The sequence below is a fragment of the Anabas testudineus genome, chromosome 13 (assembly GCF_900324465.2).
Source record: "Anabas testudineus chromosome 13, fAnaTes1.2, whole genome shotgun sequence".
NCBI lineage: Eukaryota > Metazoa > Chordata > Actinopteri > Anabantiformes > Anabantidae > Anabas > Anabas testudineus.
The window spans coordinates 6,963,670-6,987,012 of NC_046622.1; the positions used below are offsets into that span (position 1 = coordinate 6,963,670).

The 23,343-nt window shown below is 40.6% G+C and overlaps 1 protein-coding gene across 1 annotated transcript in view; it reads right to left on the reverse strand.

The window, feature by feature from the left end:
• The window catches only part of robo1 (roundabout, axon guidance receptor, homolog 1 (Drosophila)), a 186,531-nt gene extending 163,223 nt beyond the window's left edge, over positions 1 to 23,308 (reverse strand). The window contains exon 1 of the mRNA XM_026372846.1: positions 23,191 to 23,308. Coding sequence (XP_026228631.1) covers positions 23,191 to 23,278 — 88 coding nt within the window. The 5' untranslated portion in view covers positions 23,279 to 23,308. The remainder of the gene's footprint in view (positions 1 to 23,190) is intronic.
• Positions 23,309 to 23,343: the final 35 nt, after the last annotated feature.

Here is a 23,343-nt window from a genome sequence, read left to right on the forward strand (position 1 = left end):
GTTTGCTTGTTAAGTGAGTTCTGACACAGCCTATCACAGGCCTGTTCCTCTTCCATCTCAATCCTCATGGGTTTGCGATCACCACACACGGCCACACTGCTCTTTTGGGGTCAGCGCTGACAGATCTACTACATGCACACATTCTGCAGTCCACCTGGGAATAGGACAAATATGTAACCTAATCCATGGCTATTTGACAAGATGCACGTGTGAGAGAGAACACACACACGGAGAGGGAGGGAGAGAGAGAGAGAGAGAGAGAGAGAGAGAGAGAGAGAGAGAGAGAGAGAGAGAGAGAGGGAGAGAGATCCATAATGAAATTCATCCACTCTAAATGTATTCAGTCCCAGACAGAGACAATATAAAGCCTAGTCTGGAGAGAGGGAAGAGCTGTCACACTGGTTTAGTTGGCCTTGGATACAGAAAAGACCCATTACTGAGGCCTTTCATCACCAAATATTGCACGCTACCTGTGGTGCTCTGAGGCAGAGCACGAGAAGGGGAGTGCCTTTGAGGCAAGAAAGGCAGACAAAGACAGGCGACAGACATTGACAGGTCATCACGTGGGGACCCTCCCTCTGTCCTTTCCCGCACATCCTTCACCTTTGCTCTGCACTATGGCTGATGGCAGTAAGGCCCATCTGCCCAACAAGCTGTGTGGTGATGAACAGGGTTAACGGAGACCGGGACTATACCATCCTAACCTCAGTTCACCTAAATACAACACTACTCTGTACTGGTTAAGAGATTTGTTTCATCTTTGCCCACCATTTCGTGACCAGTTCTCTCACCTGGTCTTCAGCATGACAATAAAATAAGTTGTTTACAATCTGCAATTATTGTCGTAATATCATGTTAGAAGAATAAGAGTGTAACAGCAATAATCAACAAGACAAAAACTGTTAAACTGACAGATTTAATTCTATGTTTTACAACCACTTACTCGACAGTATGTGTACACAACCACAGATAGCTCTTTGTCCACAAAACACAAATAGAAGTGGACCCGTTAAGTGTTTGTTCTGGCTCCATTGTTGGAGATCCATAGCTTCTTTCAGAGAGACAAAAGGACAGAGGTAAGCAGTAGTTCAGAGAAAGGTGATGTATGATCAAACGTGAAAGTAGTATTGATTTTCTTGAATTGTGTTTGCTCCGTTTGCCACTATTAAATATGGATTCTGTGCAACTGCCATCTTGACTTTGTCTTGAAATTGACACTCTCTCTATAAAGGGCTATAGCTTTTTCAATAAAGCCCTGTGTCAAGAGAAAGATCGGCCTGACACAGCCAGAGACTCCACATTTGATTTGCTTCAGAGGAAGCACATCAATGCCACAGTGGCACTCAGGTTAACCTGCGTTAAAACCAGTGGGAAGAAAGAGACCAGGAATGACAGAAAAACAGTGACAGAAAGGGCGAAAAGTGTTTCTAAAAAGGAAAACAGTTGCTCTAACACTTTTATTTAGATTATTACTTCACTGTGCACATATGCTCACATGTGCACACATGCCCCTTCTTATTTAATGACAAAGAGGTTATGAAAGTAATAGCCTTGGTAAGTGCTTCTCCTCCAAAGACGCTGTCCAAAAATAAACACACAGTGCCCAGTAAGTGGAGGAGATTAATCTTTGTTAAGTTGTGCTATGGCACTGCCCCAATCCCCCAGTGATAGCGACATTGTGTCTCCATTTCCCACCCACTCCTTAGTTACTGTAGCACAACTACTACTTTCAGCATTATCAGAAGCAATCTGGCTAACTGCTGAAGAATGAAATGATTATTACACGGGAAATAGTGCAGTTATATATATTTTCAATAACTGCTTTTCTTTTAAATATAAATAACGTTTATATGGACATAAACGAAAGAGAGCTTTATTGAAATAAGATTCTTCGTCACTGTTTCCACTGTGGGTTTGAAGAAAAGTCAATAACATATAAACTAATGGAGTGACCATTAAGTAAACACATTCATTTTCAAACTACATCCTGGGGTCAGAGCATCGTTGATCGACTGATTCATCTAATGGAGGACTATCTGTGTAAACTGTGGCAGTGACCACACAACAAACGTTCTCTGCAGCATCTATAATGGCCAAACATACCATTCATGGCTGCTCCTGCCTTTGTCTGGAGATGAATAAATCCACGTTGATGTCCATCTAATGTACTGTTTAAAGCCACTGGCTGTGACGAATTGCACATTACCTGGGATGCCACGTCCTTGTGCAACTGCTCCTGCATTGTAGCATCTATTAGATATGTTTGTTTGATTAATTGAACCGTTTCTCTGACCATGAACACTAATTTCAAGAACAGATGCAGCTCAGCAGAGAAGTGTTTAACACAGGAGGCAGGATGTGTGTGACAAGCTGATAAACCTGCAAATAGTTAACATGCAAAAAGGGACAATACATTATGCAAACTATAAGTGAAAAGATAGTATTGCCAGCACAGTTCTTAACACGGGATGACAATAACCAAAACTGAAAAGTCTTCTCTGAGGAGAGTGGATGTTTATGTATAGCAAAGTACTTCTCCTATCAGCACAATAGACATACATAGCTTAGAATCATATGGTGAAAAGTAAAACTACACTAAATTAGTAAATAATATTTTTGAAGTGTCAAAGTACAGTAATGTACAGTACATGCCTTTTAATACAGGGAGTAACACATTCTGGTTGCATTTTCAGTCGGTTCACGCCTCAATCAAATATTATTAAGACACAAATTGCAGACTTTTCATCTATAAGTTCAATTATTTCTACACTCTACACATATAAACTCTAAACTGACCAAATTAGCCTTACTGATGCCTTCACAGGCTGTAATTCCATTGTTAAAGCAGTAAGCAGGGTGTTGCAATTTGCTAAACGCACATTAAAGCTCACAGTTTTGACCTTCAGCTTGATCTTCATACAAAGACTCACTCAAGATGTAGTCGTGCAGACACATGAAGAAACACACTGGCCCAATGTATGCCCATACAGGTATGTTATCCCTACAAAGCCGGTCTCATTATTTTGTGTCCCCTGACATTTCAGCACAGTGGAGAGCTCCCATATTAATCTTGAACTCAGCGTCTCCTGTTCCCTGCGCATTCCTGCCTCTAATGACAGTTTTATCATAAGTTATTATTGCTGCCCCAACCCTGAGCTGAAATTATGTAAATGCTGCATGTTTGGTGCGGAAAACATCTTTATGTTTTGCTCAACGGTCGCTCAAGCGGGAATCTAATTCTGCTCACCGACAGTCTAAATGAATCGGCTTGTTACGGTTTGAATAATGGTCTGCACAGCGGGAGACGGGGTCGGCTGGCTGAAGGTTGAGAAGGAGAGACCCACTTAGTTAGGTGCCGCCTTATCGGATTGTACCCCCGCCTCATTCATTACCTTCCATCACTTCCCTCATTTGCAATAAGCAATATCATTACAGGATGATTTGCCTCAAACGTGGGGTTGAAGTAACATCTCGAGGCAGGAATAACTGCTCCAAGATTTGTAATTTGGACTGCAAAATAGGCCAGTAATAAAGCTTCAAATTCACTCTCATGACCTGCCCTCTTTGTTTTGCCTCGGTCTCTTTTGCGGACGCACGTCCAAGACAGGCAATAATGTAAAGAATAACACATTAGCTTGGATTTAATAGGATTGTCTTCAATGCACAACATCTTAATTGCCATAAAAGCTTTACAGGTGTCTAATGTCTCTAATGTCTGCTTCTTTCTATGGTTCTGTCAATTTGCCAGAGTCATTCTCATTCTCTTCATTTGTCCCTCTGTCTCTGTCCCCGTTTCTCTCCCTCTCCTAACTGCACTATTTGCAGTCAGTGAAACCAGACTATGGCCACCCTATTTATTTAGGTAGTTAACTGAGCAGCCCCACAAGCAGCAGGCCTGATTTCCAATTACACCTAAATTTTCTGAATATGAGAACATCACTGGCCTTGAGAAGCACATGCTCCTGCTGCAGCCCCAATGTTAATGTGTGAGAGCCCACAATCCTCAAAGACGACGCATTATATGTTCATTATACAGTAAGTGTAGTCCTCTACATTAAAAGATGTGTCCCCTGACAGTTATCCTTTCTTTGATTGTGTACTTGACAGTCTCAGACTCAAAGTCGACTGACTTTGAGTTAAGTTAAGTAAGTAGGGGAGTTAATTCTGCTTTATCTTGACAACTTGGACTGGCTTAACGATAGCACACAAATCCCTTGGCCATCCCTGCCACTATGTGGTAAACCACTGGTGGGCACGTCTAATGTCTTAATGGTGTCTTGTGTGAAGGAATTCCATCCTTTATAATTAAATAGATGTTCCCTAACCAAGAGTCAGAATATGCTTGTACAGCTAAGAGTGTGACTCCCAATAAATTAGCAGCTTGTGGAGAAATGAACAGGATCATGGATCTATTTTGAAAACTAATCCTCCGTCCCAATCATCCATCACTCATGTACCGTGAATTAAGTCCACTCACGCAGCAAAATTATTTGAGACAAGAATGCAAAGTATAACTTGTGATATGCTATTCGGGTTGACATTTAGCACCTCACACTTCATTTTCTGTCTGAAATGTCACTCCAAGAAATTAAATACAAATCCTTGTCCTTTGCAGTAAAGTTGATGCCAAAAAACATAGGTGTTTGGGGATAAAGTTGGCCGAGTGAAACAAAGAAGAAAACAACACGATCCTGATCATTAGTTAACAATTACACAGAGGCATCACTGATAAGAAACTGGACTAACCACAAAGTTTGCAGAGTAATCGGCACAGCTGCCAATGCGGATGACAATCCGATGTACTTTGCAGATGCGATAATAATCCCAACTTTAAACATGACGCAGGTAGTCCCATTGCGCCTTTGTCTGCTGCAAGGTGTGTGTGATGGGTGTCTGGCAGTGTGAGCTGCGGGGGGCACAAACAATAGACAGAGGGATATAAAGAGAAAGGCGGTATACTAGACAATAATATACACTTGTAGACTTGCCAGAGTTGGAGGTGGATAGAAGTGCCTGCTGGAAGAACATTTCTTCCCTTTTGTCTGCATGGTCATTGATTGTGAGGCAGCTGAGGATCGACACAACAGCCTGCAGGCAGGGACAGATTGGATGGTGCCACTGGAACACACAGACAGCACCAACTCTCTCTCCGCTGCTGGGGCCAGAGGGATCCCAAATGGGAGGGTGGACAGGGGACACTGAATCATGAGTGATGCACAACCACTGGGTAAGCATGCAGCAGTATTTGTCATGATTTGGGTCGACATATGGCTAAGGGAATGGATTTTCAGCGCAGGGTAGCACACTGATAACGTGGAAGCAAATAAATATGTATCAATATCAACATATGTACATTTACACGTACATATACACACATATATACTGTGTGTATGTGTATAGTTGAGTGTGAGTGTTGGTTTTCCTGCATGTGTTCACACCAGGAATGAGGACAAAGCAAGTCTACTGAGAGAGCATTTTAAGCTGTTTTCAATTGTCAGGTATGCTTGTTACATTTCCGTCTTTTCCTTGTTTTCCAGGTCCGTCTCAGACATACCTCTGTCCTCTAAAAATAAACAAAGCTTGGCCTCTAACCTCACTTGGCACACACATAACCATGCAAACACACACACATGCATACGGTCTCCTTTACCTCTCCTGAACTGGAGGCAACTTCTTATTTTGCAGTCACGTCTGTATATTTAGGTGAGAGGAGCTGGAGTGCTTCTCCTTGGCTCTAGGTCAGGAGGTTTGTTCACCAGAGACTCAGATTTCTACAGGCTTCTCAGTGCTTTAATGGGGCACCGAGGGAGAAGAGGTTTCAGACGGGACGATCTACCTCCTGTGGCAAGCTTAATTGGGTATAAAGAGATGTAGGCCTCCCTGCGCCCTCCACCTCAGGGTAAATCATACGATATGTTTAAGTAAAGGCTCTATGTGCTGTGCAGGTTAAAGCTTGCCTGGAAGAGAAGGACTGCGCCTGCTCGAGGCTTTGTATTCTCGAAGCGTGCCGGCCATTACTCTCAGATGAACAGTTTTCAGTTTTTCCTGATGACCATGGTGGTGTACTTAGGGCCCTGTTGGAATTACCCCTGTTTCAAGGGGAAACTGGCCTTTACATTGATGAATGGACTGGACTGTCGCTGCTCTCCTGCTTTCTTCAATTCCTTCTTTAAACAGATAAATCAAGTCAAAATCCAATGGATGTGTTGCAGCACTGGGGCATTTCCAGGGGTTCTACTGAACATAAAACCTACACACACAAACACACACACACCTACAGACTCATACACAACTACACACAAAGAAAAAACAATCCCAATAAAAAGGCGGATAAATCATTCTGAATCTGCAGGTCAATAGTATTGAGCAATAAACGTCTGCTTCACCGTTCCTTCATCAGTGTTCAGAGAAAAGCTGGCAGGGGAGATATGGTGGGGGTTGGCTCAGCATGGAGGGAAGTGTTAATGTGTGTTAATACACTAAAAGCCATGGGGCCTTTTCTATGTGATTGATTGTCACTACTAAATTAGTATGTGACAGCTGCACTATAGGTCAAGGAAGAGCTATCAGCAATGGCAGGTAAAGAGAGCTGTATTGTTCAGGTTTGGGTACGTGAGAGAAACTTGAGGTGGGCGATTCATTCAGACTAAATTCTTAGAGTCATAGAAATGATCATGCAGAACACAAAGCTACTACACTAAAGCACTATAGTGAGTTTTAAAAGTCGGGCTCATCAAGGTACCTTTATCAATATCCCAGTTATGATAGGATTTAGAATATTTTGGTTAAATCTTTGTACAATTAAACATCAAACTCTGGTAAAAAAATAACATTATATATGACACAAACACCTTATCTGGGTTTCTGATCACTGTGTCATGTGGTCCAGTGTTTTCACAGTTTAAGTTAGTCAGCCAGTACTTTAAAAACTATACGATGATTATTTAATCATGAAAGTCAAAGTCTGACAGTTCTGATGTGAAGGAAAAGTTTTATTGTTGGTCCCTATGATTGCTCCCATCTCACATTAGAGCTGATCAGCTGAAGCAGGCAAATCAAGCAGAGCAATAAATGTTCTTGTAAATTAACTAAACTCAGTTCACTCAAGTGCTCAGATGAGTCACTCAGTGCAGACATAGTTTGGCTGAAAGTAAAATCAAAATCCATCTCTATCCTTGCAATAACTACACTGCTTACCCTGTACAGGGTGTATAGATAGAAAGTCTATAGAAGGGCCTACACAGAGAAAGACAACCATTCACAGTCAGATTAAAGCCTATGGAGAATTCAGAGTCAACAATTATCTTAATCTGCATGTCTTTGGACTGTGAAGGAAAACTGGATTACTTGGAGGAAACCCATGCAGACAAAGGGAGAATATACAATCCGCGTCAAAAGAACTCACATCTTGTTGTAAAGTGACTGCTCTAACTGGCAAAGTCTGCACACAAATCAAATCAAGTCTGAATTTCAGTCACACATTTCATTGAGTTTCCAGGAAGGCAACAGGAAACAAAACAGCAAATATCTTTAGAACAACTGGGGTACTAATATACATTTAAACACGTTCAATAAATCAGATAAACATAAAAGGAGACTAGTTGAGATGTGTAAAAAAAGGATAATCTTAGTAAGAAAATGCAGATTTACTTAAAATTACATGATTTTGATGCTAGATTGGCATCATGTTGGGACGACATGAGGATTCTCCAGCCACCTATGCATTATTTATCCATTCTGTTTCCACTATTTCTCACTGCAGAACCCAGCATGAGCACATGACTGATGGTAAATCAATACTAAGCGGCCCAGTTCTCATTGAACATATGGCACAAGAGCAGAAACATCTGGAAATGTCAAGACTCCAGAAAGCTTCAATAGTGGGAGACACAACCACATACACCAGATACAAGTGTGTACGTGTAGTAGGCTGCAAAAAGCTGACCTGGCTAACCTGTCACAATCCCAACAAAGAAGGCGATGAAATTGAATGAAACCAATGTAAATCTTTACTGCAGACGTCTGTAATGCTGATGTGGTACAGCGGTGAGGGGTCTGGTGTTTGACGGCACATGTCAGATGTACTGAGGACGTGTCATGCAGGAGTGATGTGAGCCATGTCAGCGCCTCACTCACACTCTGTCCCAGTGCGCTGTGTCAGCTACCTCACTATTGATTGTCAGGCTTCTTTGGGGAATTTTGCTTGATCCATTGTTGCAGGAGCAGCAAAAACCAATTGAATAGAGAAATCAGATGTATAAATAAGCAATGTTCTGCATGAGGGCTCCCAGGAATGACATAGTGACACAATCACCTTGACATAACCTTGCAGCTACTCCCAGAGCAATCAGCACTGACCAGTGCTCTTAAGCCCTGACACACTCCCATCTTATATGTCTGTCCCTGTGCTTTTAAATAGATAGAGTACCAGGGACGTTCAGTGGAAGGGTTTTTCAAAATGGCAGAAAAATTTCTCCATCGATTTATATTGCTACTGTAAAATTATAAGACAAGTTTTAAATCTGTCATTAAGGGGCTCATTAAAGTCTGTAATTGCTAAGCTGGATACATTCGGCGCTGTTAAAACGAGAGTGTCCTGTCATTCATTATTGTCACTGTCACAGGGTGTCTTAGAGTGTGTGTAGTACTGTGCCACACGGCTCAGAAAGAGCATGATGAGGCGGAGAAATCTGTGTCTGAAACCATTTCCTGTTTCAGCAAAAATTCTAAGTTGAAAGATTGTCTGATTAGATGAAAGATTAAAATATCTGATTTATTTATTCATCACTTAGGTGCCACTTTAAGGAGATTCAAGCAGCTTGAGTATACACGGCAAGAAAACTCATCTCTGCTACTATTTATTTCATCCTGCAGGTGAATCACACTTCATCACAGCTCATAAATAACTTTCTCTTTCAGTTCTATAATTCATCTCGCTGGGATGATAAGCACAACACTCTTTTCTCAAAGCTGCCAAGTTAACAAAAACATATGAATCAAAGATTAAAGGGCATTGTCTAAAATGGGAATTCATGGATAGACTGCAACTTTATCACTGCTGAGTGGTCTTATTCTCATCACTATGCTTTGTTTACTGCTGTTGCTGCTTGTTGGGTCAGGAAACGTGAGCTCAGCACCTTGGCCTCTCCCTCAGAAATGCACAGAATGGCCATGTCAGCACACTCTGAGGACAGTTTCTACCCCAGTCCACTTCTTCGGCATGCAAGATGCTTACTAAGCTTCACTGTGGCTGTACATAAAGTAAACATAATTTCACAATACACCTACAAAGCACAAAGATGTCTCCTTTCTTCTAAAATGAAGTGGAACGGTATGCTGTGTAGTTTGGTTGTCTCACAGTCCTACTTTAGAGCATGTTCCAATCAGTCACAGGTAAAGATGAGCCACCCCGTGGGTCTCTCTGTTAGCTGGCCTACCGCCACTCAGTGCAATCAACATCACACACAGCCCTGATCAAGTGATTGGATGAGTGGTGTATGGGTGGAAACCTCACAGAGCTGGCTGCCTTGTTCTCTGTGTTCCTAAACCTGGGCAGGGAGGGAGGAACTGGAGGTGAGGACAAGACAGAAGATACTTTGAATGACAGTTCATTGACAACAAGATTAATGACCCAACATACAAAGGTCTGCAGCAGCACGACCTTTTGAAAAGACACTCTGGACCCTTTCTGCTACCTGGACGCAATCCATATAAATTGAAGTCCCGTAGATTCCACTGGCCAATTAATGAGCGGCCCTGGCAAATGATACTGTCTCTCACACCCTCCGTCCCTGCCAGCACTTCATCTAGATAATCTGATACTGTATCACAGACGGAGAGAAGAGAAAAGACCTGTCAGAGATTGTGAAGGGCAGTTATCTATGGTAATGTGCAGGTTTTAGTACGGGTGAGTGGAGTGCAATGTGCGAGTAAGTCTCTGTGCGTGTGTACGTTGGCGTTGCAATTTATGAGCAGAGCAGAGGTAAGTGGGCAGGTTGAAGGCCTCTTCAGTGCTGTTGTTCATATGGAAATGAGAAATCATGAAGACAACACTGTCAGTTTCAGATCTCTCTGCACTGCCATGGTGAAAAAGGGCATGAGAGGTAATTAATTTAGTCAAAACACTGAATGCAGAATGGCAGGAAAATGATGTCACTGACAATGAAGAGGCTGTATTGTGCCACTGGTAAATTTTATGTCCTCACAAATCTGTCACAGTACTACAACAGGAGTCTTCAACCATAAATAACAGTCTATATTGTCCATTTTCACTTTAATTTATGCAAATAGAGAAGAACAATCTGGGAATCCCAGACTTGCCAAATCTCTGGGGCCAAATGCTAAAAACTGTACACCGAAGAAGCCGCTAAAAAAAAGTGTCAATGCAGACAGGAAGAAATATGCATAACCAGTCGCTGCACCAAATGTGTAATCCCCTGCATACACATTGTTATACATCTCATTATAGCGCATATCTCACTCATCATGCAGCTCAGTCATTGTGAAATTATGCACACGTGCAAGAGCCCACTCCCACAATTAGGTGTAGATGGATGTTGACACACCCCCATTTAACCATGTTTGGACATAAACCAGAGCCCCTCTGTCTTTTGTCTGGCACAGCAGCGTCCTCTAACGCTGCCAAAGCCGCCTTTATGTTGTTACACACAGCTATTATGCATCAGCATGTTATGATCCACAAGAGCCTATTGATTAATGACACATGACCAGATAAAATTTATAATCTAACGCCTGTTATTTCACGAATTACTGTGACTTGACTGACAACATCCAAATATATTTACACATGGTGGAATAAAATAAAGCTTTAAAAAAAGGTGCTAGTTCAAACTGTTCACTGTTTCTCCATATTTTAAAAGAAGCCTGGCAGCCACCATTAAGATGCTATTGCAACAGATGCCTGCTGCCATATGAGTGTTATATGAAGAAATGCTGCTATGGGTTTTAGGAGAGTGTAGGGACAAACAACCTTTGTGGGCACTTTGTTCAGAGGACTTATGGAAGGAAAATCTGGGCTGAACAGGTACTGTAGATTTTGTCATGCATGCATTTGGAAAATATATTAAAATGGTCTTGAACAAATCATTCTAAAATTATTTCTCGATAAGCTAAGTGATCCTGACACTTTATGGTTACATTTCACAAAATCTGGGGCTAATCATGATTACATCTGTGTGTATACAGGGCTGATTCAAAAGGCACAATCAGAAAGATCTATTAAACTGGTGAGAAATTCACAGGCAGTGGTCATTAACTTGCAATCAAATCTATTCAAGCATAAAAAACTGTGACTAATACTAATGTTATACCAATGAAAAGGGCGTGAAGGATATGTCAATATATAGTTTTGAATAGCTTCCACGCAGGGGGCATTGTAACCTTCAAGCTACACGCTGTGCAGTCAACTCCACAGAGCTGATAAAAGTGAACGCTGAGTACACAGCTGCACTTGTGCACCAAAGCCTGAAGGTGCGTGACAGACACAGGCAATAAAACTAAAGAACGGCAAGATGGCAGAGGCAGCTCTGCCTTCCTGTCGGAGACACGACATTAATATGAGACAGAGAAAGAGAGAGAGTGGGGGGAAGTGCATCATATGGATTCAAGTGGAGGGAGGGACAGAAAAGGAAAAGAGCAGAAAGGGCTGACACTTGACATTAGTCACCTGAATGCAGTGATGGTTCCACCAGTATCAGCACAGTCATCATCACTATCAACCTGTCTTTACATGTGTGGGTGTGTGTATGTATACTTGTGTCTCACTGAGTGCATGGGGGTTTTCTCTTTTCTTGAACGTTGGGGCACAGCTGTTTGTGTTTAACCCCTCATACTTGGCCCTGCCATGGGGCTCCTCTTCCAGGCAATCACATGACAGAGGCCAATGTCCTCTCAACATCCTTGAGCGTCTGTGATGGGCACTCAGCCAGTGACTGATCACCCGCTCCTTCTCTCTCGTCAGCACTTTCGCTCATCCAGCTCGTCATCGAGGCTCCGCGGTAATAAAACCAATGTCATCCTGCTCCTTGTGAAGTTCACGTGGAGAGATAAGGGGAGAAAATCTTTTTGTTCTAAATTAATTTTCCAACATCTTTGTGTACACCATTTCATGGGTGGCATTTAATGCGTTTAGCGCTGACAGGGAGCTAATCTCGTGCTTCCTCGCCTGATTTCAGCCTTCATTAGGGAAATTTGTTGCTTCAAAGTCATTTTCCGTTTGACTTTTATAGTTAAGTGTGTGTATATGTGTGTTTCTAAATGGAAATAATTGATCAGGTGGGATTGTTCTGGAGCAACAGGAGCACCTCTTTTGTTAATTAAAGCTGCGTGTGGCTGCTGTAAACATTAGGGGAATGAGGCTGTATATCAGCCTTATTACCTGGACATGATCATCAGTGTGGGGACTTTGTCTAGGGAAATCTCTTAGAGGCCATCAAACCGGCTTTGCTGATGCTACGAGCACCTCACCTCATGTCATCCAGGAGACATGCTCCGGTGTACATATGAGAGCTTAGGGGGCGATAATAGTTCTACGAAAAGCGAAAAACTGAAAGAAAAGTTCTGGCAGTGCCTAGCTATAACTCAAGTGGAGGTGAGACAGGCTTATTTTCGTTTTATTATGATTCTGCCTACGTACTATTATATCAAAACAAGAAAATTCTTTAAGTCTAGACAGTAATCCTATCTCCCAATGTCCCCTAACATTTCTTATCCAAATCATTACCTGTGCAGTAGACGGCAGAATGTTGGAACTGAGCTATGAGTGCCTGTAGAGATTATGAGGGTGCAGGTGGGACAACAACATTAGAAAGAGATAAGGGAAACTCATAAAATAGCAGCATTTCATTTCCTAAAAACACAATAGATGCCAGGGCATCCTGATAGACTACTATCAGCTGCTGTGTAGAATCATAGCTTGGTTATCATTTCTACAAATAGAAAGGCAGAGCTGGACCAACGTAAAAGGCTGAAACTGAAATACAACTTTTTGTGTCATCTTTTAAAATATATATAAAAAAAAATGAATTAATGCGAAATAATTCCAGTAAAACTAAAAATGTGCCAGTTGTAGGAATGTTCGGTTACATGTTCGGTGATTTTAAAGCTTCTTTTAGACTCTCTCCAAATTCTCTCCATGCGCCTGACCTTCTGCTTTAGAAGCACAATGCACATTAATATTTCATGTATCAAACACAGATACACACACGTACGCAGACAGTATTGGAAAGTCTCTACAGTACAGCATACAGTCGGATGTCTCCTCGGTGCTTTATAGTCCATTCAGATACACAAAGACACAATGCAAACAGAAAGTATTGAAGGGTATTGTTTTACTGTAAAGTTTTGTACATATCAAAGCATTTAAAATGTTTTTATATATGTATATTTAACTGTATGAAAAGGATGCCGCTCAATCATCACTGGTGCAATTTCTTTTAGTTCAATAATTTGTTAAATGGGTAATAAAATATATATATATAAAAAGAAAACGTCCATGCGTCTATAGACTCTGTAAAAGAAGCAGGCAACCTGCTGTCCACCACAAGCCTGGAGCATGTGATTTACAGATTCCAGATTACAAAAGTAATTTCCTCACATTGAAGGTAGTTTGCTTCCCAAAGAGTGTTTCCATGCATTGATTTTCTTATTTACAATCTTTGAGCTCATCAAAGTTTTACTTGAACAAAAATCCCTCTAATTTAAGTACTTTTCGTCAGCTGAGTGAAGTAGAAAACAACATGCTTCAGTTACAGAACAGAATAAAAACTAGTTCTTGTTGTTAGATTGTCACTTCTGTGCATTGGAGGAAATTTGCAAACAACAAATTGTTTACCTTTCCCAAATGATCCTACTTGTCATTTTTAGCGTTTTTAAATGGTGGTAGTACTTTTCTATGGTTACAGTTACAGTGAGACTCGTCCTGTTGCCCAGTGTTTTTGATTGTCTATGTGAACATCGTGCATCGTTTTTCAGTGGCTCCTGAACTGCTTTATGTTTAAAATTAGTTTTTAACACAATATTCGTTCATCAAATCTGTCAGATGCTGAATCCAGTCCAAATGTTCAATTACACGTCACCAACGGTGTGGGTTTAATCCCTCCGAGTCCCATGTGGAGTTTTCACTTAGAGGATAACATAATGACCAGACGCCTCCTTCCTCCTCTCCTCGTTTTCATTGATTGTCCACATGTCTGTGCCTCAATGTCTCATGGCAGCAGAAGCCAAAGTGATGGAGACAAAAGGAGGTTTGGATATTAATTCAGCACTCACGTCTTCTTTCAGGATCCTTTCACATGCAAAACACAGGGTTGCGCATTGGGCGGAAGGGGACGCTGACAATTACAGCCTCACATTGAGCCACCGTTGGAGACACTCTTCAGACTGATTGACAAATGAAAGCCCTGAAATAGCTTCCATTTAAAACAGCCACTTGCCAGAATAGGGGGATCATCTCCAATATCTTGTCTCAAATGGGAAAGGGAAAAAGATGAGCGTGCATGGGAAATTGAGCTCACAATTCAGTATTTTACAAAGGCCGTTTAGGCTATATTCACCGAATACCCAGTGGTATTGCAGAACCTTCAAAGCTCAAATTCAATGGAACATCGGGATACAGCGGTGACTTTCAGAGGGGATTTGCATCTCACTGTTCTTTCCCCTCAATCTAAAAACTTTTCATATTGTGCAAACTAATCCACTCTCTTTCACATACACAGATGAAAATAAACAAGGGATGCACTGCTGATTAGCCCAAACTGCCTTGTTCATAAAGTGAAAATCAACAAATGCGTCTGTGATTTCTGGGGAGACAAACAGAGATTTTCATTGTTCTGCCAAGCACGTAGACACATGGATTTCCAATCATGGATGTTGCTCAATTTGTCTGCCAGTCCCTCAGTGTATCCAATCTACACAGCTGAGAGTAGAATCCAAATCAACAGTTTGTGGAGACGGATGCCTGTTGAGCACCTCATCACATGTGAAACCAGAATGACACAGCCTCCATGTGTATGAGGATTGACAGTGTTTCTTTTGCTGAGACCAACTTTAATCCAGTATTTTACTGTCCTTTTCTACTCACATTTCCAATTCAGATATGACAGGATAAAAATGCTCCAGAGCTATAATAATAAAACAAAGATATGCAGAGTATTATTCACATTGGCACACATAAAATGATGAAGTGGAGGCATATATTACTGCTTTGGCCTTAGTAGAGGCAAACAGGCAGACACTTAACAAACCATATCATAAGAAATTTGTAAAAAATTATTTTATTTTGTTTAAAGGAAGGTTTATCATGAGTTTTCCTGCTGGAGATTACTTTGGCCCTCAGGATGTAACGCCTGAAGAATAGCTTCTGCAAACTACAGCAAGAAAGCCTCCGCAGGGACATCTGAACAAAAATCAATTGTCTCGAGGGCAAAACTAGTAAAATAGCTAGAAATATGTGGAAATATCCACTAACGTGTGAACAAAAGTACGTCAGAAAAAGGAATATGGCAAAAAAGACTCTCTTACTGTTGAGTGCATGAGATGCAGGTAGCCAGAGTAGACGCAGCACAGGTATAAACAACAAGTACTTGTGTCTGAGAGCACAAACAGCTGCAGGGGAGTGCTGCGTGCTGCTGTAGGAACACAAACAGGTTCTATAATGGAGAGAGGGATGTGAGGAGAAATTCATTTGTGAGATGACACTCTCCCATAGCCCCACAGCACAAACCCTGTGAGAGGGATGTTGTGGCTCGGTGGATGGGGAGTGATGTTGAAGGGGGGGGGGGCTGATGTGCATGTGTGTGTGTCTGATGCGATGGGAGTGGGTGTGGAGCAGATTGAGGAACGGGGGGGAAAAAGATGCAGAGGTGCTTGTGTCACGTCTCTATGGAAATCAATAGACTCTGCTGCACGCACACTACACCATATCGCACATGCATACAAGTGTACACGCGCAGAGTTACAGCACAGTGGAGAATGAGCAGGAAGAAGCTGAAAAAATGTGCAGCCACACTATTATTGTATTAGCTGTTTCAATATTGCCTCGAATTTGATTTAAATATAACAATAAAGGATGGGAAGTGATTTCACTGTGTTTTCATTCAAGTGCGACCAAAGGAATTAATAAAGTTCTTATTAAAATAACTCACTGTGTCATCCTGTATGAATAATCAATGGAAAAACACCATATTGCTGCTTGAAGGATGTTCTGAATTAGATGAACAAATGCCTCAAACGAGGTTTCCTAACTTTTACTTTGAATCCCTGCGAGGTGGTGGATGCTAGTGTAGGCCGTAATGACTACTGAATTAGTCAGCATATTTTATGATGACACTACAGACTCAGCCATTTCTGTTGATCTTGCTTAAACTAGACCTCCAGCAATGACTTGCACACACTTGTGTGCTCAGGGCATCTGATGTTGTTAGTGATTTCCACTTTCATTAGAGTTCACCTCCAGCCTGTTTCCAAGAAATTGCATTTCTCTTATTTACAACTACACTGCAAAAACACATACATCTTGTAGGACATACAATTAACAGTGGCTTATATTAACACAACAAAATATCAAGGACTTACTCATTTATAGGCTGTATTGGACAGGTTGTGCCAAAATATCCAGTCTTATAGTAACAGTGGTTCAGCTAAGGGACTCACATCAATTAAAAAGTGAAGGATTAAAAATCAGTAAATGAAAAAACTCAACTTTCATTAACCTTAAAAAATTGCCTCTTAAGATTTGCTACTGCTGTTTTGTTGTATATAAAAGTGATTTCTAAGAGATGCCTCCATGTCTTGTTTTCAAAGAGTGGTATTTTATGTTTTGACCCATTAAAGGAAGGATGACCTGCCCCAAATCTCACCTTCCCCTTGGAGTAACTTAGTTATTGATCCAGCCTTAACAGTAGTGAGGTAAGGCTCAAGGTGAAGTCACACTGGATACGTGTGAAGCTGTAGCCGAAGGTGTGGAATAAAAAAGCGGCACATCTCAGGACATCAAATTTCAAGCCTGAGAGCAAAATATGAGAAAAAAAAAAAAGAAAGATGTGCAGGATGTGTACAAAGACACCCCCCTTGCATGTACAAACACACAGCAAAATGAAAAAAAAATCCCTGAAAATAAAAAGGAAGGAGAATAATATTAAAACAAATGCCCAAACCTCCTGGAGGAGATTTTTCATCATTAAATGATGGCCTGAGGGTGGAGGGAGCGTGATGAGGAAACACTGGCTTGTGCCCTGCTCTGTAATTAAATGGTGGCCGGATGGAGTGAGAGGCAGGGAGATGATAAGCACTGGGTTTTTTTGCCCCAGGACAAGGGAACATTGTCAGATGCTTTAAACAATAAGGTTATCTGTTTTTCAGATAGAAAGATGGCAGACAGAAAGCCATTTTGTAATGGAAACACAGCAGCCTCTCTCCAACACAAATGCCAATAAATGGCAGGAGTACATATGATTAAAATATGCTCAGATTCTAAGTGGGTAACCAAAAGCATCGCTAACCAAAATCCTATATCACAGGTGGCTAACTCTGGTCCTCTATGGCCACCGTCCTGCTTGTTTTTCATCCATTTCTACTCTACCCACTGCTGATTAGACGGATCAGGTTTGTTTGGGCAATCAGAAGCTGTAGCTGCAGGAATGGTTGAAAAACTAGCAGGACAGTGACAAGCATTTCTGCTGCTATAAGTTAATATATAAACACTGTACAAATGAGCAGAGCTAGTGAACATTGAACAGGTTGTATAGCATCAGCAGTTCCAAAACCAAATAAACTGGGATTTACTTACATATAAGAGCAAAACAAAAATTAATGTAAGGATATATAAGACTACCTAGAAATGCTTAATTATGCATACCAGATTATGATGGCTAACATTCAGTCACTAAGAAAAGTAAGAGAGTTCCTGGCGTCTGATTCAAGCCTTGTCTGCACACACCCCAATAATGAGTTTAGTTCCAATTCAGACAATTGCATTACCACGCTTAGTTTTGATTCCATTAAACAATAAAACAAACATTTTGCTCCCTGAACACTAATACTACAACATATCATAGTGTGTTGAAATGGATCAACCCCCCACACAAACAACACGGCCAACAGAGGGATAGAAACTGAAAAGGGAAATAATGCAAGTACAATTTCAACTGACAAGACCAAGATTGGTTTGCTTTGAGCAATCAGTATGGACAGTGCTCAGAGAAAAGGCTTAGTGAAGTTTTTTTTTGATAAAGCTTTTTAATATGTCTTAATGAAATGACTGGTGTCACGAAATTGTATCTATTCGCAAAAGAAAAAAGAAAAGTAACAAGAATTTCATTATATGAAACGCCAAACCTTCAATCACTTCCCTTCTTCAATAATAGCACAAAGTCCCTTGAGAAAGAAGAACAGAACACAGTGCTGAAATGAAGATATTTCACCTAAATACAATTACAGGGCATTTTGTAAAGTGCTATATAAAAGGAGGAATCAGGAATCACTCTTGAAATTTGGCAAGAAGAGAAAAATACTTGGTTTTTAATGTCTGCATATTTTATTTTGACTTTTTCATTGGTAAAAAGCTTTTGTCTGCTCCTTGCCAAGAAAGGATCATTGTATCGCTGCCAGTCAGGTTTTGAATTCTCACAATGAGGATTGAAGATGAGTAGAGTCATCCCTGAAAAATAGCTGCGACTCCATGGAATCGTGCAACTGATGCCAAAGTAGACCACTTCATTTTTCTGGCTTTAGCTTCAAATTAGATCAGGCATCAGAAATGACCTTCACATATCAGCTAAGCCAATATGCTGACTAGGATGCGTCAGAGAAAAAGGCAAGTGATCAAGATTTATGGAGTGAGGCTACACTGTGTGTCAAGACTGATACGTGTCTCATCAACAGTGAAATGAAATGTCAAATTAGCTCGTGTGTGTGTCTGTGTGTATTTCAGTTTGTCTGCAAGAATGCTCGAATGGCTGTTTGTAAACAAGTTCCACAGACAAAGATTCAAATAATTTGCCTTTAAATGAGAGTCAGGGCGAGACAATGAAAGGAATGTGTGAGTGTCAAATAGGGTGCTTATAGAGCAGATCGCTAATAAGGAGAGCGTCAGCAGGACAGCAGCAGCAGAGCCATTCTCCTCCGGGCTCTGTCTTAGCCGTACCTGTTATAAACTTCCTCTGCTGTCTTGCACAATTGGTTCTGTAATTTAAAAAGGTCAGCACGGCTCCTATGTAATTCAATACTCTCATGGTGCTGTATTAACCACATATTTAATCACCCACAGGGTGGTGTGCAGGCTGAATACCAAATGTGAAAGGAAGAAGTGGAACCCACAGTTCAGAGCACAGAGCCTGCCACTCTCACCGGATACTACTCGCTAGACTGAGTATCACTGTATGAAAGAGGAGTTTATGACTGAGTATATTTAATACACTTAATATTTTGATGAAAAAATAAACATTGAGTGTTTAAATATGGAATTACCTATGAGCGTGGAGTAAATTAATATTGGATTGTTTGGATAAAGGAAGAAAAAATAGAGCAAATGTCATTTGTTGGAGTTGCACTGTGGGTATGACGGATGTAATATGTTGTGTTATGAAAAGCAATCTTTATAATTTCATATTGAGATACATAAACATGGCACTTTTTAGTGAGTCAACATGCTGTAAATTATAAAATCAGATACAGTAGGTGTATAAACACAGTGAAGATAAATATTAACATTAAACATCAGAATCCAGGGAAAGAAAACAGAAATCATGAAATTCTAAACTTTAATTTAAAGTTCAATTAGATATAAAATACATTTCATATGTCAGAATCTATCCAACTAGAACTAAATAAGGCACCTGTTGCACTGGCACTGGCACAGCATTATGTGACATTAGTGATACTTCACTCGAGAAAACCAATAAGCAGGCAAATTACAGTGAGCTGAGAGCCATCATCCATCATCATCTCTGAATTAAAGACTCATACACATGGCTTAATTTACTGCACATGCTTGACACTAGCTGAGAATGCAGCGCAAAGTTCAAGCAAAGAGAAAAGTTATTAAAGTATTCGTAGAAATCAAATGCAACCGCACTATATGTTACTATGTGCTCGGACCGAACGAGTAATAATCAAAGATATCAATGTGCAACCAAACTAAGCAGAACAATGACACCGAATGTAAAGAGAAAGAAATCTCCAGTGTAGATTCACAACAGTTATCAAAACTATAACCTTGATGAACCCATTTATTGGTATGTTCATCTTTAATACACTCACAGGAGTCAGTGGACTTTTGTTTGTTTCTACAAATGCCACAGCCACATATCATTTTCACCAGTCAAATTCACAGAGGCAACCTCTGAGGGTACGCATGTGCCAATTATATCACCAGACAAAAATGTCAATACTCACCAATTTTCCAAAACCCACCATTATGGTCAGTGCCTGTGTTGTTAAACTTCCTGTTAATTGCAATGTGGGTATTGCAACTATGTCGATATGGTTGAGGTTAGGGAAAGATAGTGGTTATCTCAAATAAACTATGGTTAAAACTACGGGAAACGAAAGTTACAGTCAACACAAAAGCATTTTATGTGACGTGAATGGCCGTAAGTAAATACTTACTTTTTGCAAGTTGAGTAGATATCAATATAATTTTTTTCCACAATGAGGCATAAACTGTGTCAAACTGGAGTCAATCTTCAGTCTCTGACACACAGGGGTACCATTAACACCAAAAGACTTGACGAAATTTTGATAAAATTCAGAAGTAGAATGGGCTGTAATAAACTAGAGGGGTTTAATAAAGTACCTCTATATCCCAGAGGATGAAAATCCCTCTGAAAAGTGAATGGGTTGTCATTTCTTCTGGGAACTGCCGGTATTTACTTTAAGGCAAAGCAGTTAAAAGAGCTGTCAGTCAGTTAGTATGCAAAGAAACAAAATCAAAGTGATCCCTTGACATTTCCCTTTCACTAAGAGACAATGGAAGGAAGACACATGGCCCGGGCGGGATTCTGCTTTCCCGTCATCTAGATATTTATGACAGTTTCTTCACTGTGCTGACACATTTGCAGAAAGTACGATCCATAACTTACATCTGACATCCCCCTCTGGTTTGGGTGAATTGTCACTGAAGCTGAACACCTTGCTTGAGGCATCAAGTGCCTTACATAAGAAAGAATATCTATTTTCAAATCTTTGTGCCCAACTCCAATACACTTACAGATGCGTCATGGTGCACTTAAAATTCTTGTGGATATCACCTTGTATCTCAGCGATAACTCGAGCAGAGTATGACTGGGAAGAGGGAGTGTTAACAAAAGCCAGAGGTTTAACACTCGGATTCCATCAAAATGTTAAACAAAAATGTCACTTCACCACAAGCTGACTTCAATCCTAACGTAGCTCTGATCCCGGTCAGGAATCCTGTTCTAAACGTTTGATTGCAAGCGTCTCTGCCAAGGTAGTGATCCCTCACCCTTGAACACACATGCTCACAGTCACACCATTAAATTAGAGTACAGAGAACCACACGCTGACCTCTGCTTGACAAGAAAATTGCTTCCTAGATAGTGTTGGCACAAGAAAATCTAAAGAGAAAGAAGATGGTGGCATAACCATGGTTAGAGAAAATGAATGAGATGTAAGGGCAATAGAAAGAAGCGAAGCAGCCAGAATAAGTAGGCAACAGAAAGCAGGGAGTGTGAAATGCTCTGCTAAGCAGGGCTGCATGGACCTGTCGTCCTGTCTGATGAGAAATAGGTGGAAAAGGTAGGAAGTGACTGCTAAATGTGGTGACATTAAAGCCTTTAAGCTTTATGCTATTAAACATTTCAATAACTTGACCCAGGGCTGAGATGAGTTGTAAAATTACATCTACATCTTAAAAACTGTAAAGTTATAGCAATGGAACAGGTTAATAAAAAATGAGATGACAAATATTTGAGGAGTACTGTTATGTGGCAATGATGGGTGCTCTTAGAAAGGACATAATGTCTAAAACATTACATAAACTCTAACATGATGTACATGGATTAATATGGACGTTCACTACGGGCTGAACTGCTGCAGCAGGACCAGGAATAAGATTAATTTTACCTTGAACTCTCATAACACTTCCACATTTCTTAACTTGAGGTGCTGGGAAAATCTGAAATTCTGTGTGGACCTCGTGAATGTTTTGCTTTAAATAAACATTTCAGACTCCATTCGCTAGTTAAACTAGGCCCACACTTGACCATGCGATCACATCAGAGGACGTGTCATCAAGGAGCTACCTTGAAAAGTTTAGTACATTATCTACAGTTATCTTTCTCTAACTTTTCACAGTGTTTTATTACTGAAAGGAAAAACAGTCATTTGATGCCGAAGACAAGAATTTATATTTGTTTTCAAATCTTTGGATGCTCCACTACAGTTACAGATATGACATGTTATGACATGAGGATCACGTAGTATCCTAGAATATTATTAATTTATAACAATACATAATTTAGCAGAACATTATGTTATTAAAAATAAAAATACAGCTGTATTCAAAGCACTAGTCACTGATCACTTTCTGTAACTGTGAGTTAACTTTAAGTTTAGCCTAGCAGTGAACTTCTGAAGCTCTGTGTCATATAAAACAATTGGAGGAACCTTTTCACATATGTATTTTGGAATGAAACTGTTCAAGTATTTAATTAGTAGAAGTACCACCACGAAGACAGCAGAGACAGATCTTGATACAATTGCTGTAATTTGGTCTAATATAGTTTCTACACAATGATCAAATCTGAAATACAGTGCTGCTACAATCATTCATTTTTATATCAATATGAGGATAGCTAGGAGCTATTAGCCTCGAGTCTTCTATACAGTCAGTTACAAATCACACAGTAGAAAGATTTTATTCACATTAGTGTCAAAAGTCAATGAATACTTGTGTTATCTTTTTGTCGAAGACAATGCAAACCATGCAGATGCCAAACGACTGCTACTATAAAACTCCTCAGACAGAGGTTTAGAGTTACATGGTCACGATAAGTCATTAAAGACTGGGCATACTGTAGGTGTCAAGCTTATAATAGTCAGACAATCACACAGACCGACAGACACACTGACAAATCATGGTGATGGAGTTAGATCATGAAGTCTTTATTACCGATGAGAAGACATCCCAGTGGAGAGAAACAAATGTCTTACCTGGGACTAAAGGAACCTCTTGGCCCTGCGCCAGTCTCAGCAGAACCATTATGAAGAGGGGCACGGCCCCTGACCATGTGCCACGCATTGTGTTGCTCACTGTCCTGGCATCACTAGGCATCAATCTGAGGAAAGACATAAAGATAACAGTCG